At 43.5% G+C, this 12,986-nt stretch overlaps 1 protein-coding gene across 2 annotated transcripts in view; it reads left to right on the forward strand.

Moving 5' to 3' along the window:
* Positions 1-3,216: 3,216 nt before the first annotated feature.
* Positions 3,217-12,986, forward strand: part of baiap2b (BAR/IMD domain containing adaptor protein 2b) — a 94,710-nt gene continuing 84,940 nt past the window's right edge. For both annotated transcript variants that reach the window (XM_084078026.1, XM_084078027.1), the window contains exon 1: positions 3,217-3,492. In XM_084078026.1, coding sequence (XP_083934152.1) covers positions 3,418-3,492 — 75 coding nt within the window. In that variant the 5' untranslated portion in view covers positions 3,217-3,417. The remainder of the gene's footprint in view (positions 3,493-12,986) is intronic.

Genomic DNA, 12,986 nt, shown 5'->3' on the forward strand with positions numbered 1-12,986 from the left:
ATTGCCCTGCCCTTCATTCTCACACTTGAGCTTGCCTTTGGTGAATTGTATTTGTTTGCCCACTAGGTGGCAGCAAATGACAAATACACTATCAACTGGAAGGTGCAGCAGGTGGCTTTACATATTAAGAACTAGACCTCTAGTATTTATTTTTGGACTCATAAATATGACACTTTCCGTGAGATCACTCATATTTCGTTTCCATATCCGAACTACAGTCCAGAAATATTAAAGTGTATTATCACCATTTGAACTTCGGTAGGAGTTTGTGAGAAAAAACAACCTTGACATTAAGATATTACTTTTAATGAGTTGCCATGCCTCCATTATCTTTTGGTGGCTGACAGTGGTGGAAGAAATACTCAATTTTTTTACTTGAGTAAAAGTATCAATACTGCAATGTAGAAATACTTTGTTGCAAGTAAAAGTCTGGTATTCAGAATTTACTTGAGTAAAAGTACAAAAGTATTGTCATCAAAAAATACTTAAAGTACCTAAACTAAAAGTAAGCTTTCTGCAGAATGTCTCATTTCAAGTTCTCAAAATGAATTAAAAATCTATTTAAAATAACAGATCTACAAGCTCACAATATTTCAGTAGTAAATAGCCAAATTATATTAATTTATGTTTAGTAATACAAATCTAATCAAAGTAACTATTAACTAAAGTTACCTACCTACTGATAATTGGAAATATTCCAGTAAAGTAAAAGAAATACCTCAAAACTGTACTTAAGTACAGTACTTGAGTAAATGTACTTTGTTACTTTACACCACTGGTGGCTGATTGCTCACTACCACTACTGTGGGGGTGACGTGGGTGGGAGTGGGCGATGCGTCGACAGCAGGGAGACTTCTGAATGGTAGAGGACGTTGCCTTATGATTCACTAATGAAAGCAGAGAGAGAGAGCCTGAGAGAACTGCAATGAGTAGGCTGTAGAAGAAGGGGGATTAGGCCACCTCTGCAGAGTGGCAGAAAGGATGTGTGCATTTATTGATGTGTGTGTGTGTGTGTGTGTGTGTGTGTAGGTGGGGTGGGGGCTCTTAAGACAACCTACCTTCGTCCTCCACAGTCAAACCTCATCCTCCAGGGTCTCTGTGTGAGGGTCAGAAGGTTCGCTGTAGAGACACGCGTTATTCATTTCTTTTTATCCATGTCTGCTCTTTCTCATTCTGTCTTCCACTCACTGTATCATCACATGCACGATCTTCAGTTACAGAACAGTGTGAGTAGGCTAGTGGACTGTTACAAACTGCCCTGGGCCTGGCCTTGTTGATTTCAGGTGACATCAAGAAGACAATACATACTTTGACTGTAGGCTACATATTACACACCTTTCATCGTTTTAATATCCATAATGAAGTGTAGCCTAATTTGACCCAAAATACACGTAACAATGACATTTCCAAAGACCAGCCAAGATTGATTTTCACAAACTTTCTGGATTTGATAATAGAATGTTCATATCTCACTGAACAATGGAAACATTTAGCCAAGTAACGTACACAATTTCAATCTCCCTTGTGTAGTGAAATATTGTCTCACACGAAAAACAGTACCTGTAAATAAGACATGTAGCCTGCCCTAAATGACTGCTGCAATCCTATTGGGTGGGGCCTATAGATCTACATGGCTTCATGAACAATATATTTTATATTTGATTGATTGTTTGATTTTAAGGCTACAGATCGTGACTTGAAAAGATGTGCACCCACATTCAGTCAAAGAAAAGGTTAGCAAGGCCGGGCAAAAAAACAGCCTAACTGTATTGATCTTTAGGTGAAATGTTGTTTACCAAACGATCCTCTGTAAAAAATGGTTGTTAAAATAACATAACAGGAATGTAGAAATAAATAGAAGGTTAAATAACTAGAAGGTCTCCGCCAGGTCAGGTAGGTTATTGTGGGCCAGCAAAGTTGATGGAATATGAAGAATCGGACAGATCTGTCTAGATCACATGACTATAGAGATCATGTGTACCGATGTGTGTAATGTTTGGACAAAATCTGTAGGGAGTAATTAATTTGTTCCTCTGCATTCATGATTTGAGGCATTTTGTTCAAAACGGGCCACTCCTGCAAACTTAAGATGTCAATCTTAACCAATCAGGATGGAATATAAAAAATCAAACAGATTTGTCTTGATCACATGATATATTGAGATCATGTGTACCGATTTGCGTGAAATTTGGATAAAATCTGAAGGAGTATTATACCACCTCCTGGTGGCGCTATAAAAGGCAGATGTGAAAAATGCAGGTCAAAGATTTTTCCTTGGACTCTAGGGAGTGTGCATACAAAGTTTTACGCAGATCGGTGCAGTTATAGGTAAAAACGCAAATCGCCCTGTTATAGCACCACCATGAGGCTGAAAGATTTCAAGTGGAATTTCTTCTTTGGCCTTGTGGGAATGTGGGTGCAGAATTTCGCGGAAATCGCACGCTGTGTTAATGATTTGAGGCATTTTGTTCAAAACTGAGAACTCCTGCAAACTTTGGAAGCCAGTCTTAGGCAATCAGGATGGAATATGAAGAATCTGAAAGACCAGTTTCGTTGAATGACTATAGAGATACTGTCCACCGATTTGCGTTATGTTTGGAAAAAAATCTGTAGAGTACTGTAAAAAAAAAACAGTTTTGCAAAAATCGGCCTCCTGGTGGCGCTATAACAGGCCCATGTGAAAGATTTGGGGCAGAGGTTCAGCTCTGGCACCCAGGGAGTGTGTGCACAGTTTCACTGCGACCAAGCCAACGGTGCTGGAGATTAGCTGGTCACAGAGACACACACACACACGGACGGACGGACAGGGTGCAAAACATAGTATCTGCCACGCCTTCGGCCTGGCGGAGACAAATATACAATCACACATGTACATAGCCCTACACACAGTAGAAGTCAAATCCCCAGGGTTATCCATTGTGTAACACATTATGTGTACACTCTCGGGAGTTAGCTGTGTATTTTACTGCGTAGGGCTAGTAGGTAATAGGTATAACCTTTCCATGCTTTTGTATGGGGCGCAGCAGTAGCAGCATCATTCAGGTATTATGAATGATTTTTACGCAGAGGCGGGCGGGCGGCTTCGTCGTGGGCAGCGCATGAGAGAGAGGAGGCGTGGCTCGTTCAAATGGCACCAGGCGCTCTGTGAGAAGTGCGCCTCTGCGCTCACATAGCTCACTGTACTGTACCGCCGACTGACTGACTGACTGCGTGGGACACACAACAGTGTGGGTGCAGTGGAGGGCTTTCCTATAAAAGCAGGGATTCCACAGTCAGACGAGCTCGTCTCTCTCTCTCTCTCTCTCTCTCTCTCTCTCTCTCTCAGCTGAAGAATTATACCACCGCTGCAGTTCCCCCACCAAAACAACTTAAAGGGGTTAAAGCTCCCCATATCAGTCCAAGAAGAGATCTTTGTCTATGGTTGTTCAGGCTGACACTTCAAAGATGTCCCGGACCGACGACGTGCACCGTATAACGGAGAATGTATATAAGGTAAGATGATGATGCGTCTATGTGTGTGTCCACCAGCTGTTTCGTTCCGCTGACTCCGCATGTTGCATAATAATAACGAAACTCCATTTGTGTATTGGTGACACCTGCTGCTGCCGCTGCACCGTCGACAGCTGTCTTCGGAACGAGCGGACGAGTCGTCGGCTAAACTTCTAAACGTCCCATTTGTCCAAGCTGTTGTGCATTGTCGATTTGATTGCCTGCAATGTCGTTTATTTAACATTGGCTTCTTCACACATTGGTGCAGCCAGTCTAGCTACAGTATAGCTGTAATAGCCGGGCTTGGGCAAACTGCAGTGGTGGAAAAGTATTTTTTTTTAATGCACTGAGGTAAAAGTATCAATACTGCAATGTAGAAATACCCTGTAAATGTACCATAGTAAAAGTACAAAAGTATTGTCATCAAAATATACTTCAAGTAACAAAAGTAAAAGTACTCATGCAGAATGTCCCGTTTCACAAGATATCATTATGTCTAAAATGTATTAAAAATCTTTTGAAAATAGCAGACCTACAAGCTCACAAGGTGTCAGCATGGGATGTGTTGTGAGCTTGTAGATCTGCTATTTTCAAATAGAATTTTAAATAGGGCTGAAGTGGTTAATGTATATTTTGTAATAATTATCTAAATCTACAAAGTAACTAGTAACTAAAGTTTTCAAATAATTGAAGTGGAGTAAAAGTACAATGTTTGCCTCTGAGATGTAGTGGAGTAAAAGTGAAGTAAAAACATAAACAATTGGAAATACTCCAGTAAAGTAAAAGTACCTGAAAATTGTACTTATTAAGTACAGTACTTGAGTAAATGTACGTAGTTACTTTCCACCACTGGCTATAGCTATAATATCAGGGCTTCGGCAAAGTGTACATTATATGCTTCCCTCTTGGCTGAGTGACTGCTCATTTTGACATGATAAGGGAGGAGTTGTCAGTCACTACATGAAACTGACTGAGTTCAGCTGCATGTCTGCATTCAATTGTTCTCTCATTAGAGAGATAGGCTATAATCACCAACAACAGCTCTGAAGTCCAGTCCAGAGATCTTTAAATCCAAATCTTGAATAGTGAAAGGTTAATGTTGTAGCTTAGTCAAGTTTAAGTAAAGTATAGTGGATGATGCATTAGATAAACTGTGTGAAAACATTCCCACTTGAATCCATTTGTAAACCACTTGAACCCAAGCACTCGGTCAAACCTTCAGCTAAAATAGCTGACGTACAAGCTCAGAAGACATGTTGAGCTTGTAGATCGGCTATTTTCCGTGAGGAGATTTTGTGTTGATGGGGGGGGGGGGGACCACAAGTATAGAAACTGGCGTACTCTGGTCGGTGAAGTGGTTCAATTTAACTCTAAATTAATATGGAAAGAGAAGGGTTTCTGTAAGGCCAGGTGTGTGTGCAGACACTGATGCTCCGCCTTGTGGTTTGGGAGGAGGAGAACACTAGTTGCAGGTCAAGGAGAGTTCACAGACGGAGTCACGTTTGGCAGAGGAATGGCAGTGTAACTGGTGGTGGTGTTATGTGACTAGAAAGTGGGGAGGAGAGATAACCACTTCTGTTCAAAGCCCAAAGTTTGTCATGTGCCGCCTATTCAAGTTATTGTTTTGATATAGTGAAGTGATGATGACAGGTGCAGATTAAATTTCTAATGTGAGATTTTAGACCTTGGAGGTATTCGTGCGACCGACCACACACACACACACACACAACACACACACACACACACACACACACACACACACACACACACACACACACACACACACACACACACACACACACACACACACACACACACTCTTGAAAGAATTCTAATGGGGGATCAATGGTACTCTGGAAGTCAAGGCCTGCCGCTGTGACCCTGAGGGACGTTTCTGTTGGATCATTAAAAGCTGGAGAGATGCCAGAAGACAGGAGGGAGGAGGAGGACAGGGGGAGAAAGAAAGAAGAGGAGAGTGCAGATAATGATGAGGAGGAGTAACTGGATGAGGAGGAAGTAAGCTGTAAGCAGTAAAAAAAAACAGAGATGCAGAGAAGAAAATCCTTGTCAAGAAGAGAAAAGGCCAGCAATAGGGATGGATTTTGGGGTCCAATGGCGATCACGATTTTGGAGAGTCCTAGCCCAGCGATTAGTAATGTTTTGACCAATATTTTGTCAAGAAGTGGAAAATCTATCCTACCATAAATGTGCGAAAAACTCGGCGCACACGTCAGCAACGACCCGAGGGAGTGCCGTGCCTGCCATCGGGTTGGTCGGATATGGAGATTGTGTTGTCCAGAACCGCCGATCCGAATGCTATTTCCATAGTAAGAGTACAGTACACGATGTCATCAATATGATGTCATAGTGCTACTGACGTCCTATACTGGACTGGTCTCCATGTTTGGGCATGTCTGACATGGAACTCCATATATGGCCTTAAAAGGGATACAGGTAGAGGGATAGCCTACAGAAATCTCCACATAGGGGCATATAAGGGATATACAGACAACAGGTACAACGGGTATTGCATAACCGGGTTGGGCATGCTTTTCCAACTTGCCTCATTCCAGAGTGGTCTAGTTCTAGTTCTAAACAATTTGAAAAACGTAGTCTAGATTAGAGTAAAACATTTTTTTTTAAAGTAAAATAAAATGGTAAATTAAAAATGGAAAGTGATTAAAAATCAGGGGCAGCGAAAAGAGAATTCTGTTTCAGAGACGTTCAACAGTGGTATTTCTTTCCTCCCTCCATCAGCAGGAAGCATCATTACAGGAGCAGCAGGTGCTCAGAGAGGCAGAAGAACACTGCTAATATGACCTCCTGCTGGGGACTGATTGTGAGCGACTGATGCTCTCTGGCTTAATGTCGAGGCTTAGATGGTGGCACACACTGGCACTCGATGGCTAATGGAGAGATTTTTGAACTGGCTGCGTGTGATTGTGAGCCCAGCTAGTAATGTGCCACCTTTTTTCAAGTGTTGGGTAATTAGTCATTGGTTCTGTGGGGTAGGCCTACATCCCAGTAGTCCATGTGCAAGTGCACCAGAGTCAAGCAGGAGTCAGTGATCCCAGACAACAGAACAAACGGTATATGGTCTGCCTGACGCCCCAACCGATGGTAGATTTTTGGGTCCGATGTGTGTGTGTGTGTGTGTGTGTGTGTGTGTGTGTGTGTGTGTGTGTGTGTGTGTGTGTGTGTGTGTGTGTGTGTGTGTGTGTGTGTGTGTGTGTGTGTGTGTGTGTGTGTGTAAAATCTTGAGATCAGAAATGGTGCCATTATTCTTATAATGGGCATTAGTGAGGAACTATTATATGAAGATGGGTTGAAAATGGGTGAAGCGGTCCTTTAAAACATGGGACCCATTAGAGTCCATTTGGTTCCATGTTTGTGTACACTCGCGGAGTTGCAGAGATGCAAGGCCTCAAGGACCCCTGGGTGTCCCATGTTGAGAACCAGTGGCATGTAGGCCGAGAAGGGGGCTTGAACTGTACACTGTTGGTATGAATAGAGCAAAACTACCAGAGAGCAGGGTAATTAACTGAAGAGTTCAAGAGTGTAGTAGCCTCCAGCCAGCTGCCTACTGGCCAAGAATAGAAGTTTGAACAGTTTTTTTTGGTGAGCTATACTGTTGTACCACAAATTATAAATGAGGACTGAGGCAGTTCAGCCACATTGAGCCAATATAAGAACTGAACTGAATGCTTCAACCTGACAACTGCTGAGTAATCTCATCACCACACTGCTGAAAGATGGGGAGCTGTGGGAACGCGATATTGTGTGACTCACACAAGCGTGTGTGTGTGTGTGTGTGTGTGTGTGTGTGTGTGTGTGTGTGTGTGTGTGTGTGTGTGTGTGTGTGTGTGTGTGTGTGTGTGTGTGTGTGTGTGTGTGTGTGTGTGTGTGTGTGTGTGTGCGCGCGTGCGTATCTCAGCCTCCATATCACTGACTGATACTGGGGCTGGGAATTTATCTGTGGACAGGAATGTGGGTTGCTGCAACCTTGCTCACATTTTGCCAACCTTCACCCCATAGGTGCACACACACACACACACACACACACACACACACACACACACACACACACACACACACACAACTGTGCGTGTGTGTGTGTGTGTGTGTGTGTGTGTGTGTGTGTGTGTGTGTGTGTGTGTGTGTGTGTGTGTGTGTGTGGTAATGGTTACTCTAACACACTTTGGATCTGACAGTGGCCAAATTAAAATGTAATCATCACCTTTGTCACATACTGTAGTCTCCTCGTAATATAATTTGTAGCCTCAAATGCCTTTTAAAACAAATCTCTAATCTCTTGCTCTGCTAAAACAGTTAGCGTATCAATTTAAATGTGTTATTTAACCACTTAAAAGCTATACAGTACGTACTTCATTGACCGGAGTTCCCCTGGGATCTATTCGAGGCCCTCTCCTTTTGTCACGTCTACACCAAATCTATACACTGATCTACACACTGTGAGCTTGTAGATTGGCTACTTTCGCCAATCTACTGTTTGCCCCAGAATAGGGACGTTAAGGTTCGTTAAATGACACACTGTGGGCCAGGTGAATGGCACGGTGAATGTTCTGGGTACTGTAACATGTGGTTAGCTTTGTGTCCTTGGATTGACAGATACATGCACTGTGTGTGTGTGCGTGTGTGCGTGCGATGCGCCCATGTTTGCCTAATACGTATCTATTCAGCCAAGGCAGTGTGATAGGCTTTAAGAAATGTGGTGAGACAGGAGCAGTTTTGTTCTGATGTTTGTCAGCTCACTGGTTTATGTTTGACTGAATAGGTAGACAATGATGATGGAGATATTATTGACTGGATTGGTTCAGCTGATTGATTACCATAACATTTGTGTGTGTGTGGAATTTACTTGTTTATGAGTAAATACCATGTTGCTGAACGGTAATTAATGAAACTTGCTATTAAAGTGACCCAGCAATTTTATTTAAGGCTGACTCATCAATCTTCCCTGCAGAAAAGCCTCGGATGCACATATGTACTGTAACTGCATCACCTGCTGTCTCCCGGTAGCTGCCGTAGGCCGTAAATCCCCACTTGTAAATATTGTCATATTTCCAGCATGAGCCTCAAGGCACAAGGGCAAGAACTGAGGCTGTAGATGGGTCATACTGTATGACGCATGCACACACATGCCAGAAATATTTGTTCTTGAGAGAGGAATGTTAATGCTGACAAACACTTGATCCCCATAAGCACAGAAGTACATTCTGTCAACAGCTCTTTCTTCCTACTTCCTCTCTGGAGCGTTACTGGCAAACAGAGTTTCACTCTACAACAGTCGTTTTCCAACTGCTTTCTATAAATCATACGGCACAATAGACTTGTGATAGTATTATAATAACCTCACAGCAAACATACTGTATAATATTATGCTTGTTGTGATGTTATAGTGGCCACTGGCCACTATAGTATTCGATTTTGTAGGAAGGTTTCATTTAAAACTGGATTGTGGTCCATTAAACTGTCAAAACCAATGGCGACACATGAGTTATTGCCTATCAGTTACACAGCACCGACACAAACTCTCTGTGTGTGTGTGTGTGTGTGTGTGTGTGTGTGTGTGTGTGTGTGTGTGTGTGTGTGTGTGTGTGTGTGTGTGTGTGTGTGTGTGTGTGTGTGTGTGTGTGTGTGTGTGAGAGAGATCCAGCCCATAAGGTTGGATGAGTGCAGCAGTGGAAGGAGGAAGGGAGGGGGGTTTTGGCATCTTTCACCATAGGCAGATTAACACTGTCTATCCTCTCAAAGAAACACAGTTCCATCAGCCTCTCCTCATGCATGCCTTTCGCACACACACGCATGCATGGGGATGATGAATACACTCCTGTATCATGTCACATCACAAATAGCGCCCGTGGGTGGACGAGTGACTCGGGCGAGGTTCCCTTCTCTCTTGCAATTGAGATCATTTGAGGTGAGTTCAGGAGCCCCCCACCACCACCCCCCATGATTAGCTTACGTTGTTCCACCAAGACCGGCTTTTTCCAGTATGATTGTGTCAAAGTAGTGATCACCGCCCCCCTCCCCTGATTAGTCACATCGCTTTCAAACTCCATTGTCTCTGTAAGGAGCTACACGGCCGGCTTTGTGCATCTATCCCACTGAGTCTTCCCCGGCTCCAGGCTTCCTTTCAGCCCAGGCCTTCCCATTGCGTCTCTAGCAACAACGGCAGCGTTTCACCAGCTTCAACCATATGGACCCCAGCGTCCTTATTCTGACCATGTCGTCGAAAATACAAGCTATCGTCGCGTTGCGACACATTGTGAGGGAAAAGGGGGGCAAGTATAGACCCCTACGGGACTACAATGACGAGCAATACATAGGGTTTAAGTGGTTCAGCCTAATCTATTCTTAATGGCAACGCGTCGCAATTAAGCATTACGGTGATGACCTTGTCTGCCTATTGTTGCGCATTATGTAAGAGGAGGGCGTTCCTCGACATGTTCATGTTCAGTACGTGGCAGAGGTGTCCACGAGTTTACACGTTTAATTGCTCTAGAGAGTCAGTATGTTCTGTCTCAAAGGGATTGCGCGCATCTGTTAAACACTTCCACCCGGGAAACCCTGGATGTGCACTCTAGCAGGCACGTGCCGTTCCTAGTGTTGATTTTGACAGCAAATTTTCATTTAGTTTTAGTCATAGTCTTTTGAATAAAATTCCACTTAGTTTTAGTCATATTTTAGTCATCTGAAATGTTTTAGTTTTTGTCTAGTTTTAGCCGACTAAATATACAGTTGAAACAAACATAAAACCAAACATAAAATGTTTTTTTTTTGTTTTTGTTTTTTTGTTCTACTGGATCTCTTCTCCACTAGTCCCCTCCCTAACATTTTAGTCTAGTCTTTATTCGCTGACGAAATTGTCAATATATTTAGTCTTAGTTTTAGTCATCATAGCTTAGTTTTTATTTCGTTTTTATTTAGTTTTCGTCAGTGAAAAAACGTAGTCTATCAAAACATTTCGTCATATTTTTAGTCGGCGAAATTAACACTGCCTAGCAGCTGTGCAGGTGGAAGCTGCAGTGTGTCCCGTGGCCTCCTATACCAACTGTTGTCCTACAGCTCTTGGCATGCACTGTATAGCCTATAGCTGTCACCACCCTCAAGCCCTTTGCTTCTGCTGGGAATGTAGTCTTAACGGCACCTCCTACGTTCAGTTGAGGTGCAGAGATGGAGACTGATATGACTGCAGAGGTGGAGAAGAACGTTACGGGGATGGGGACGGCTCTCCGAAAAAAACTAGGAGGGATTGAAGAGGAGGTTGGGGACCTTTTGTGCTTGAGTTCCAGCTCTAATTAGAGGGAAAGAGAAGCAAAGAGGCATGAGGAGGAAATGAAAGCCAGAATTCACTGCTCTGTGTGTGTGTGTGTGTGTGTGTGTGTGTGTGTGTGTGTGTGTGTGTGTGTGTGTGTGTGTGTGTGTGTGTGTGTGTGTGTGTGTGTGTGTGTGTGTGTGTGTGTGTGTGTGTGTGTGTGTGTGTGTGTGCGTGCGTGCGTTTTTAATTGGAGATTTGCCTTCCCATTGCTACCTTTTTTAGAGTGACATTTAATCATGAAGGCAGTGGTTGTGCTAGTGGGATTCGAAGCAGGAACTGGCTTTTATCTCACCACTATAATAGGCTGTATCCCCTGGCGTGCGCGCACACACGCACATGCACACGCACACACACAGTCGCTCACACATACACACACCCACCCACACACACGTATGGCTTCATGTATGGCATAGATTCCTCCCACTCAAATGATAAACCATGTTCTCTTATCTCCTTTCATATGTTCTGTTCTCGCTCCAGTAGGCAAATCATCTGATGAACGGCAAAAATGAATCCACTTTGTACACTGCAGTTAGTTTCATGAAGCAGTCAAACCCTCCGGCTGATATCCAGCTAGTGATCTGACAACTGATAGCCTGCACGGTGTTCCTACTGTACTGCACTGTATATGTGAGCATATCGCCGCTGTCGGACGAGGTCTGCCACAAGTATTACATAATCGCCTAGCCGCAATTATTTTGCATAATCGTCAGAATCAATTAGATTCATCTGTATACATGCATGTGTTGATGAGCTAAAATAGCGGGTCTACAAGCTCATAATAGAATTACAGGAGAGAGTACCCATTTATCAGCTTCAATTCTATAGTGTTCCAGTTCCAATGTTGTCTGCTCATGTCTTTGTTTCATCACTTCCAGTTTCACTTGTTTAATATGTATCCTGTGTGAGCTCGCTTTCCTGATTGGATAAAATTGGTATCCTGACCTGAAAATGTATTTTCTGTTTACTAAAGATCTGGAGATACATGGAGACTCCTGTTACTGAACAAACACTCTATATCAATGAGAACTACTGTATCATGAATTAGAGTTATTTAACACTCTCAGAAATGTGAGTTATTTAACACTTATTTTAACAAAGAAATATCACTTACTCTACCTTTTTTAAATGTCAACTAAAATGTCATGACCGTGACAGTGCTATGTCGGACAGAAACCTTGTATGAGGAAAAACATAACCTGTGTTCCAATGTAGTTATTATTTAGTTTCTAAAACCCTCCACATACAGTACAGACTTAACCACTTTCAACCTGGCTTTCCTTTTCTGTGCATATCAAACTTCTCTAAACATGTTGTGAGCTTGTAGAACAGCTATTTTCTCTACCTTTGCCGGTAAAGTAAGATGGAGATACAAGATTTCCACCACACATAGTGCCTGCCTGGAAGTGAATGAAAGGAGGGCACTGTACGGTTGGTAGCGACACCATCAGGTCGTGTGGATGGAGTCGAAGGCGATGGGTGTCACCTTTGGATCACACGGCAGAGGAGACTCCCTCCTGTCACCTCCGCTCCCCCCAGGATTCCAGTGACACAAACCGAAAGGAAACCGAACGCACCCAAAGATGAGCTGCCCTGTTGCGGGGGGAATTCCAGCACTACCATATATGGAGTCGGAAGTGCACCCTCCCCGCCACCACTCAACTCACCTCCCCATGGCCCCCTCCTCTCTGTGCTTTCAGCGCACACTGCCTGCCTGCGCCTGTGAAACAGGGACCAGCACTACCTCTCTCTGCTGGCTGGCTGGCTGGCTCGCCTGTGTACCGATAAGAGCCCATCTGAAAGGGAAATTGGCTGAATGCGTACAAACATGCACATGTGCACGCGTGCGCACACACACACATATGCACTATTTCACTCTTGGTCTCCATCAAACAGCTGTAGAACGTGTACACACACACACACACACACACACACACACACACACACACACACACACACACACACACACACACACACACACACACACACACACACACACACACACACACACACACACACATATACATATACACATACACACACTGTGATGATGGAGACTGAATTTCCATCTCCTGAAGGCAGTCAAGCAACGCAGCTCTAGTCAAATGATAGACACAGTCATTGGGCAGCGGCAAAAATAATGGCCACTTCCTTC

Source organism: Gymnoscopelus microlampas, assembly GCF_963454915.1.
Source record: "Gymnoscopelus microlampas genome assembly, chromosome: 14".
NCBI classification, from domain to species: domain Eukaryota; kingdom Metazoa; phylum Chordata; class Actinopteri; order Myctophiformes; family Myctophidae; genus Gymnoscopelus; species Gymnoscopelus microlampas.